The sequence below is a fragment of the Eulemur rufifrons genome, chromosome 16 (assembly GCF_041146395.1).
Source record: "Eulemur rufifrons isolate Redbay chromosome 16, OSU_ERuf_1, whole genome shotgun sequence".
In the NCBI taxonomy this organism is placed as follows: domain Eukaryota; kingdom Metazoa; phylum Chordata; class Mammalia; order Primates; family Lemuridae; genus Eulemur; species Eulemur rufifrons.
Window position 1 is genome coordinate 44714045 of NC_090998.1, and position 9737 is coordinate 44723781.

Here is a 9737-nt window from a genome sequence, read left to right on the forward strand (position 1 = left end):
GAAAAAGAATTCCTTTTTTTAAAAAGTGTCTGGGGGCTTCAGATTGCATATGAAACTGTTGCTTTGCTTTCAAGTTGGGCACCATGGAAGGACACTCAGTGGCCTGCCCCTACAGCATTCAGGACCTTGGTCCTCCAGGATGACCCTCCCTGGCCACCTTCACGGTTTCAGCACTGACGTGCTCCACAGGAATGTCCACTTCATGTTTTCAGTCAATCTGAGCTCCCTTGCTGTTTTCACAGCCAACACGCGTCTGTTCAACAACACAAGGTCCCCTGAAGGTTCCATGTCCTCAGTTGTCACGCTGAAGAAAGGAAACCAAGACACCTAAGGAGGTGCCTCCCAGCTACAAAGGGACCTTAGCCCGGGTATCTGTATCCCCTTCTGCAAGTGCTTTCTCTGTCGAGACCACACTCACAGCGACACCAGAACACTGAAGACTCGGCCGAGTCTGAGGAAGTCCTGGGGAATTCCTGGGAATTTTTGCCCAGCACACAACAGGTGCTCAGCAAAAATTAGCAGAACATGAAAGACCTGGCTCCAAAGGTGACTCTCACTGCATGCTAGTGGGGAGGTAGGTGTCAGCGATGGGGGCTGGGGGCCCAAGAAAGGGCAAGGGAAGAGGGAAGGACAGTGACTTTAAATGAGGGTCAGCCCGAGAGGGACAGAAAGCGGGTGCTGGTGACGGTGGGAGGGCTCAGCTGCCCCAGGGAAGGGTTCTGCGTCCTGCCAGTCCTTCTTGCCGTCCTCTTCCTTGCCTGTCCTCGTGTCTATTCCTGTGATACCAGGCTACTCAAGAAAGCCTGGGAAGGGAAGCATTGCCCTGGCCTCTGTGGCAGGAAGGGCTGAAGGAGGGGAGAGACAGTCCACCTGTCCTCTTCAAATCCCTCCTCAGGTCATCTCTCTCACCCCCTGACCTCCGTGAAGTCACCTGCCTCTTGCTCCCATAGTTCTGCACCCTAACTCCCCAACACCACCCACAGGTCGGGAAAGAGTATCTTCAGGGGGTAGAAGGGCAAAAGCTATTGCATCTACCTTGTGTAATCCATTTCCTTCCTCCCTCACACAAACCCTGGAAGTTTCTTTCTGGCATTTTTCCAGCCACCACTCTCCCTCTTGTCTCCTTTCCTGGCCTCTGAGGTCAGACGCCCTCTTTGGGATCACGTCCTCCTTCTCTGCAGAGAATTACCGCATCAGGAGGGGACCTACCCTTGGCCCCTCTGTTTGCTTTTCCCTGGAGTCCTAGAGACTGTCAGAGACTGAGCTTTCTGAGGAGTGAACTGTGGGTGCTGAGCCAGATGAGGAAACCCAGACTCAGAGAGGGATTTCCTCTAGTAGGTCTGAAATCCAAGGGTAGCTTTGCAAAGAGATTAGAATCCCTGAGCATGGCTGAACTAATCAAGTGTTTCTAGGGCAAAATAATCAAAAGAACTCCATGGGTTCAAGTCACATGAAACAGTGGTTATGTCTCTTATGCAAAGACCCCTAATGAGAACACCTTCTAGCCAATGCCTGCTAAGTTGACACCTGAGGAGTACGAGCCAGGCTGATGGTTTTTCACCCCACCTCCACCCCATGTACATGGATATCTTCAGAGGTAGGAGAGGTCCCTGACCACATTGAAGCCATTTCCATCCTGTGGGAGGGTGTAGAGTGACAAGGCTAAAGCACACCCTGAGGAGGTGGGCAGCAGGCAGACAAGGTGTGGGCTAAACCTCCCTCCACCTGCTCACACCCTCCCCAATTGTCCCCCCACCATTGTCTCAAGAGGCTTAGAGCCTTCAGTGGCCACCCAGGGCAATAATACAACCAGGAGCGCTATTGGATTCTTGTTCCTCAGCTACACAACTTGGCACTTTGCTACTGACATCTCTGGGGTTCTGAACGAAATCCCAGGAGAATCATGGCCAGAGGGGACAATGGAGGTAGGACAGGTGACTTGATGATGTGACAGCTCGCTCCCTCCACCCTATTTCTCTCCCCAGGACATATCACCTCTCACATAGCATCCAACCCCACCAAACAAGCGCCACAGTCTTGGCTTCACAGGGCCTTGGCCGGCCTTGGGAGGCCCCAGGTGAGGATGGCGTCTGCCAGGAAGGTGGGCATGTAGCTCATGGGGAGGTAGAAGAGCTTGGCGTCCCAGCCAGCCGAGTAGCGGGTGCGGGGGTGGCAGGCGGTCAGCGCATGCTCCATGCAGTCCGTCACCTCTGACAGATTCTCCTTGTATGTTGTCAAACGGTTTTTAGATATTGCCGTGAAGTCTGTTCAGGATGAGAAAACAGCCTTAATGGAGTGACACAACCTCCGCTCCCATTCACAGCTCTAAGTTAGAGGAAAGTTTCTAAGAATTCCTGTGCCCCCACAGCGATAAATCTAATCAATGCAGCTTCCCCACGAGCGTGGCCCATCCTTATCCCAGGAAAAATTGGTCCACATTAAGCGATGTCTTGCCTCTCTTCCTGGGAATATCTGGACTCCATAAGTTGAAGGTCTCTGCTAACAGAGCCAAAGTGAAGGAAAACCAGTCCTCTCTAACCCCAGCTGGCCATGAATCCATCGCATCTTCCCTCCCTGTCTTTAGTTTCCTCTTCAAAATAATGGCGGGACAGTGTCTACAATTGTAGTGAGCCTGGTTTCCTTCTCTAAGTGACCCGTTGACCACACAGCACCTTGGGAATGGGGATGAACGTCCCCACTTTGTGATGAGGCTGAACTTCCCTCTCCCCAGTATCCGGCAGGAGGACAGACCCTCATGGTGTTGGAGACATTAATCATTCTCCAACGTTTAGTTCCCTCACTGTCCACAGTTCACTCACAGGATGCCAGAAACTTCTCGCCATAGACCTCCTTGATCTCGGGGCGGGCCCGGTCCCACACCTCCTGGACATGCTGAAAAAGTCTCTCAGTGTTGGTCATGTTCGTCTTGAAGGAACCAGGTTCAATTACAGCCACCTTCACCCCAAAGTGGGCGAGCTCCCTCCTGGGAGACAGACAGGCAGAGGGCAAGGAGGTGAGAAGTCTTGCAGGCGAACACAAAACACAGATAAACCCAGTGAAAATCCAATACAGGGTGGTGTAGAATAAGCCAGAAAGCATGGCATGTTGGGAAGTGTAGCAGAAGGCCAACAAAAATTATGACCATGGCATTGGCTGTGTGTAGGGATGACATATTTTACACACAGAGCTCACCAATTCCGAATCCCTTGGAATCAGCAGCAAGGCACCACTGCTGGGCTAGCTCCCCCATGCCCCTCACATCCAGGGTGTGACCAGGATTCGCCCATTTTCCCCTCTATGCTCCTCTGTCCTCTTCCTCCTTCTGCCGCAGTAAACTCCCTGGCCATCTCTCCCTGGCTGCTGCGGCTGTCTTCTGGAGAGCATCCCTCTGCCTTCAGTCACGGCTCCCCACACCCACAGCCATTCTGCTCCCTGCAGCCAGTGGGCATCTAGATGTCCGTTGGACAAAATACCCGCCCTGAGTACATCCAAGCCATGAATTCCACTGTCAATAGCACGTGTCCAAAACCCACAGGACTCCAGGGCCCACTGCTGACCACCTGTCCAGCCCCCTACACCCATCCTGGCCTTGTCCTTTGACGCAGGAAGAGCCCACAACAGAGGCGGTCAGCTGACACCCACCCTTAGCCGGGGCTGATGTCGTCCTCTCATCAGCAGCCCTGCCCACCCCTCCTTAGCAGGGTGCCAGGACTTCAGTTCTCAGCTCAGACCTCACAGCCAGGACCCTCCCCAAATCGGGGTGCTGCCATGGCCACCATGGTTGACTTGGTCACAGTCCCTATAAAGGTTGGCAACAATATTTTTCTATCTCATGTCCCTCTCCCTGTCAGCTATCGGGGTTGTTAGGTCAAGAAGCAAACCTTGCTGTCCTAGCCTGTGTTGATTCTGCACTCACACCAGTGTCCACTGCTGTGTGTTGCGCTGAATAAGAGGCCGCACCCACCCCTCAAGGGCTCCCTGCACCCGAGTATCTCAGTGGCTGTGGACATGGCCCCTGCAGCCAAATCTCCCACTTCCAATCTGCTTCAGACACGTCCTGTCTGTGGGCCCTCCTCAGAAGGCTCAGAAAGAGGTTACATAAATTTGTCGGCCTTGGGCCCCTGTTGTACATTCACAAGCAATGGCTGGCTGAATCCAGAAAGGAAGAAGGGCCAAAAAGCCTGAGAGATGGATCTCGAAGAAGGGCCTCTAAATCTGTCATGAAGTCAAACCCCTGTAAAATGCTCCCACAGAAGACCAGGAACGGGAGGACTCAGGCAGGGCCCTATCCCAGTGCAATACCTGAGGGAGTCCGAGAAGGCCTCTACGCCGTACTTGGAGATGCAGTAGCCGCCACCCATAACGGACAATCTACCCCCGATGCTGGAGACGTTGACCACGCGGCCCCTCGCCTTCCTCACTAAGGGCAGCAGGCTCAGAGTCACCTCGATCGTCCCCAGCAGGTTCACGTTCAGTGTGGTCACAAAGTCTTGTTTGGTCAGCCACTCATTGCGGCCCCAGGGGCCAGAGATGCCAGCGTTATTCACCAGGCCCCAGAGTCCTGGGGACAGTGGGAAATTGAGAGACCAACATTGTACTGTGTGTGTGTGCGCGGTATGGGCACAACTAGCGTTCAAGTTCACCTTCCCATTGAGTTTATTTATGGAGTCAAGAAGAATATGCTACTTGGTATTGGGAAAAGAGTAGGGAGGAGGATCCTAAAGAGAATGTGATGACTTAGGGTTGTCAGGGTTTCCATATTCTTTAAGCTATTATAGGTTAAGGATGGTCCTTGTCATCTCTGCTCCGAGTGCCTGGACACCAGCCTGCAACAAACCCAACTTTCTTAAGTGCATGGACGGGGTTTGAGAAAATAAAGTGAGCGCTCATCAAATATCTCATGAGGAGAGAGAGAGGGAGACAGTAAAAGAGGAATGGAGTAAAAGAAAACAAACAAACAAACAAACAAAAAACCAAAGAAAAAACCAGAGAAGAGAAAGAATGAAAGGAAAAGACAAAAAGACCTGTGAATAATTGTTTTGTAACCCTGGTTGGTAGAGACACAATGAAAACCTTAAGACTGGGGAGCGTGGAGAACAGGCACATTTGGACATCAAGGGAAAGGCTGTGATGCAACATGCACCAATTTTGAGGCAATGTTTGCTCAGGAAGCAAAGTTCACTCTCCACCTGGGAATTCCAAAGCTCACCATGGAGTGGATACACAGGGCAGACCGGGGAGGAGGCCTCAGGCCACACCAGTGTCCAGATGGCACCGTTAGCCCCAGGCAGTGCCAAACTCTCCTTCTGCCCTCCCTAAAGTCCACCCTTGGCATAACCTCACGGGTCCCCAGCCCACTGAGCTCTCTGGAAGACTGTCTGCGAGATATACAGGAACAAAACCACAAGATGAAGGATTTGAAATAGTCTGACTTCCCCACCTACAGGCCCCAGGTCAGCAGGGGCAGGGTTTTCAGTGGGCCAGGCCTGGGGTGCAGTTAGACAGAGTTTGAAGGTAAGAATGTTGGAAAGAGAATAATGCCTTGCAATATTAGTCCTCCCCCCACAGAAACCATTCATGGCCTCCAAGAAATCAGTATTCTTTGATGAAATTATTTAACTCTACTTGAATAAGATTGCTAAGCATGTGAACAAACCTTATTACAGAATCTTTGCTGGGATGGTATTTATGCCAGGAAAAGTGGGAAACTAAGTTCAGCATCCAACAACGTAGGACTGCTTAAATAAATTATATTCTCTCAGCATGCATATGCAGACTTTCAATGTTAAGTTTCAGGAGAGATTTGACGGTATGAAGCTGTCCCAGAATACATGAGGTAGACAGAAATTAACTCTGGGGGGTGCGATTATGGTGAATGTTGCTTTACCTTTATCCTCTTCTACGTTTTCCTCAATGATGAGCAGGTTTTACATTTCTAATCAGAAGAAAGAAATCCATGATCTCCCTTCTCAGAAAAAGAACAGGCAGCGTAATGTAGCAGAAAGAACAGCAGAAAGAATATCACTGAATATTTGATAGGAAGTCCCTTCAGTGCTCTAAGCCTCCATCCTCATGAGTCAAGTGAGGATACATAATCTCAGAGCCCTCGGGGGGACAAGTGTGAAGGAAGCAGTAAGAAATGCTGAGATTATGAGCCTGGATCCAGCCTGGCCCAGGCCCCCACTGTCGCATGCCCAGCTCAAGGTCTAGCTCAGGGGCCCAACCTTCCTCCAGAGAGTCGACCCTAAACATAGCCGGTGCTCCTCTCACCCTATGGCTTAGGCACAATCACTCTAGGATTTCTGCTCCAGAAAACGCAAAGCTCACAGTCCTTCAAAATCCAAACATCTTGGGAATCTTCCAGGTTAGCAGACAAAATGCTCCCCCTTCCCAGAGACAGAGGAAAGAGACACAAAGAGGAATCTGGGGGTACCTCTGTCTCCCACGCGTTCCTTCACCCACTGGGTGGCTGCAGTGATGCTCTCTGTCTTGGCGATGTCCAGAGTCACCGTCTCTAGCCTGTCTGACGTCTGGGCCCTCAGCTGCTCGGCCGCCTTCTCGGTCCTACAGGCAGCCAGCACCCTCAAGCCGCGCATGTCCAGCTGTCTGGCCAGCAGGTTCCCGAAGCCAGAACCGCTGCCCGTGATGAAGACGTACTTGTCTCGGAGGTGGCTCACCACCTGCCTCTCCCGGTGCCAGCGCACAAGGTGGTACAGGCCCACGAGGGCCACCAGGTACAGCCACATGTCAATGGAGAGACAGACACACGCAGGCTAGGACACAAGGAGACTATGGCCAGTGTTCAGACAGGAGGACTAAAGGACAAGAGGGTGGCAGTTGGCAGGGAAGGCTCCAGGCACTCTGGCATGGAGCCCTCACTTTCCTCTCCCCACCTCCCTGCTCTTGGCACTGCTGTTGCAAGGAGTGATGCGGACCCTTGAAAGACCTCAAGTCCTGCCCCGTAAGAACAAATTACTGCTCAGCAATGCCTCCCTAGTCCACCGATGTCACTCTGCCCTGCTGTGCCCACACAGGTGTCCACACAGGTCCACACGTAAGTGTCCACACAAGTGTCCATACCAGAGCACACACATGCACACCGTGGCACACAGACCACTCCAGCTACCTTGGAGGGTCAGAACTGTCTGTGCCTATCTCGTACAGTAACACTCCTGGCCTGCACAGAGAAGACCCAGGTGAACTGGGAAGATACACCTGGATTCAAGACACGGTAGTTCGAAATCCTCTGATCCTGGGTTTTCACAGCTGGTCAGCATCCAGAATCACTCAGGAAACTAAGTCACTGCCAGTCTCTCTAGGAATTGAAATAAAAGGTAAAATGAGTGGACAGGAATACATCCCTTCCTGCTAGGGTAGTTCTCTGGAAAGAAGGAGTATGAGATGTCAAAGGGGCAGTCAGACCTCAGTGGCAAGAAAGGGGAGAGAAAGGGAACAGGGCTGGGAACCCACAGGAAACAAACTGCCAGAGTTGCTGGGAGGGAGCAGGAGAATGACCCACAAGAAGCAGGTGTCACAGTGTTTACAGTTCACCTCCTACAGGTGCCCTTTGCCCAGCCCTGGGTGCTGGGTACACTGCCCTCTGCCCTCCTGCTCCTGGCCCTGCCCTGCCGGATCACACACCACAAATCTTCTCAGGGTCTTCCATTTCCTTCAACCGTGAATCCGCAATGGCCATGGACAGACACAATTCCCACTCCTCACAACTACTGCTAACCCTTTCTCATCCTGGCAGTAGTGTGACCCTTTGCTGGGGTGGCAGGAGCTTCCCAGTCCACTCAAGATTCAGCAGCAATTTCAAGGAGTCCCAAGGGAACAGTCAGAGGGAGGGACACTGCCATGCCTGGATGTTTGGGCAGAACGTGAAGTCCTTTGAAGCCGCCTTTCCCGTGGAGACTCACCCTCCCCACTGTCCTTCCACTAAGAACCCAGGAGAAACCCTGTGACAATGACAACCTCAGCAGTCTTGGGACACAAGTTTGGCTAGGCTGCAGGGCTACACTTCTGAGCTTCTCAGTGCCCTAGTGGACATGTACCCTCTGGTTGTGTACCCCAGACTAGCGCAGACCCCACTTGAAATCACCTCCCAGGGGAGCCTCAACTCCTGGTGACTACTGTCTCCAACCATTGCCCCTTCTCCATCCAGGACAGGTCTCCTGAAGGGAAGCAGGTATAAGAAAGGAAAAGCCAAGCTGGAAAAGACACCAAGGGGGACTTCATGGAAACCTGTGTCCAGTCCTGTTTTCCTGCAGCCCCTCCAAAGTCTGGGCTGGGGACCTAGAAAGGAAGGGCCACATGCCCTGCAGGCATTGGATAACTCGTGGCTGGAGGGGAGGACAGTTTCTGCTGGGGACTGCACAGCCCTGTGCTCCTCAGACAGGACCAGGGCAGCAAAGGGACCGACTGAAGGCAGCTTCTGTGGTGCCCAGGACACTGAGGGATTGGGCTCCAGTCCCTGCACAGCTCCAGGGGACCGGACCTGGCTCCCTCATTGAAGAAAGATGCCAGGGGGGAAGATAAGGAGAGGTTCTGCTGAGAATTCAGAATGGGGGTGGGGACATGCACTCCTTTACTTTAGACTTTATTTAGCACCATGATTGATCTCGCATGGCAATGGTGGCCCCATTGACTCATAGTCCATGATGCGAGCCAGGGGTCGAGCATCAGTGCAGCTGCACCCCCCAGTGGAGCCCAGTGTACAGGGCCAGGGGTTGCACCCTCACAGCTCTCTGACTATCTGGACAGCACTCCCGGGGGTGAGACCAACCTCCTCAACATCTACCCAGTGAGCTATCAAGTGAAGGTCAGCCTCCTATTTCATTTCGGTTTGTATCCCTGGGTGTGCGTGTGTGTGTGTGTGTGTGTGTGTGTGTGTGCGCGTTTAGAGAAAAAGAATTCCTTTTTTTAAAAAGTGTCTGGGGGCTTCAGATTGCATATGAAACTGTTGCTTTGCTTTTGAGTTGGGCACCATGGAAGGACACTCAGTGGCCTGACCCTACAGCATTCAGGACCTTGGTCCTCCAGGATGACCCTCCCTGGCCACCTTCACAGCTTCAGCACTGACGTGCTCCACAGGAATGTCCACTTCAAGTTATCAGTCAATCTGAGCTCACTTGTTGTTTTTGCAACCAACACGCGTCTGTTCAACAACACAAGGTCACTGAAAGCTCCATGTCCTCAGTTGTCACGCTGAGGAAAGGAAACCAAGACGCCTAGCCAGGTCCCTCCCAGCTACAAAGGGACCTTGGCCTGGGAATCTGTATCCCCTTCTGCAAGTGCTTTCTCTGTCGAGACCACACTCACAGCGACACCAGAACACTGAAGACTCATCCAGGTCTGAGGAAGCCCCAGGGAATTCCTGGAAATTTTCCCCCAGCACACAACAGGTGCTCAGCAAAAATTAGCAGAACATGAGAGACTGGGGTCCAAAGGTGACTGTCCCTCCATGTCACTGGAGGGCAAGGGCAAGTGTGGGGGGATGTGGGCTTGGGGCCCCGAGGGAGGGCAACTAGGGAAGGGCAGTTACTATGAGGGTTAGTCCCTGAGGGACACAGAGCAGAAGCTGGTGAGGGCAGGAAGGCCCAGCTGCCCCAGGGAAAGAATCTGGGGCCTGCCAGTCCTTATCGCCATTCTCTTCCTTGCCTGTCCTTCTGTCTAGTCCTGTGACACCAGCACTTGAAAAACCCCTCATAGGGAAACATTGCCACTGGCCTGCTTGG

The 9737-nt window shown here is 52.6% G+C and overlaps 1 protein-coding gene across 2 annotated transcripts; it reads right to left on the reverse strand.

The window, feature by feature from the left end:
* Window positions 1-233: 233 nt before the first annotated feature.
* On the reverse strand, window positions 234-6815 carry LOC138396690 (retinol dehydrogenase 7-like). Of its 2 annotated transcripts, none has more exons than XM_069490328.1 (4): window positions 6434-6815; window positions 4303-4561; window positions 2825-2983; window positions 234-2266 (listed from the first exon to the last, which is right to left on the reverse strand). In XM_069490328.1, exons 1-4 carry the CDS (start codon window positions 6744-6746, stop codon window positions 2044-2046), a joined length of 954 nt encoding a protein of 317 aa, XP_069346429.1. In that variant the 5' UTR covers window positions 6747-6815; the 3' UTR covers window positions 234-2043. The 2 variants fall into 2 exon arrangements, with proteins under 2 accessions (XP_069346429.1, XP_069346428.1); XM_069490327.1 differs by having other exon boundaries at window positions 234-2264; window positions 2820-2983.
* Window positions 6816-9737: the final 2922 nt, after the last annotated feature.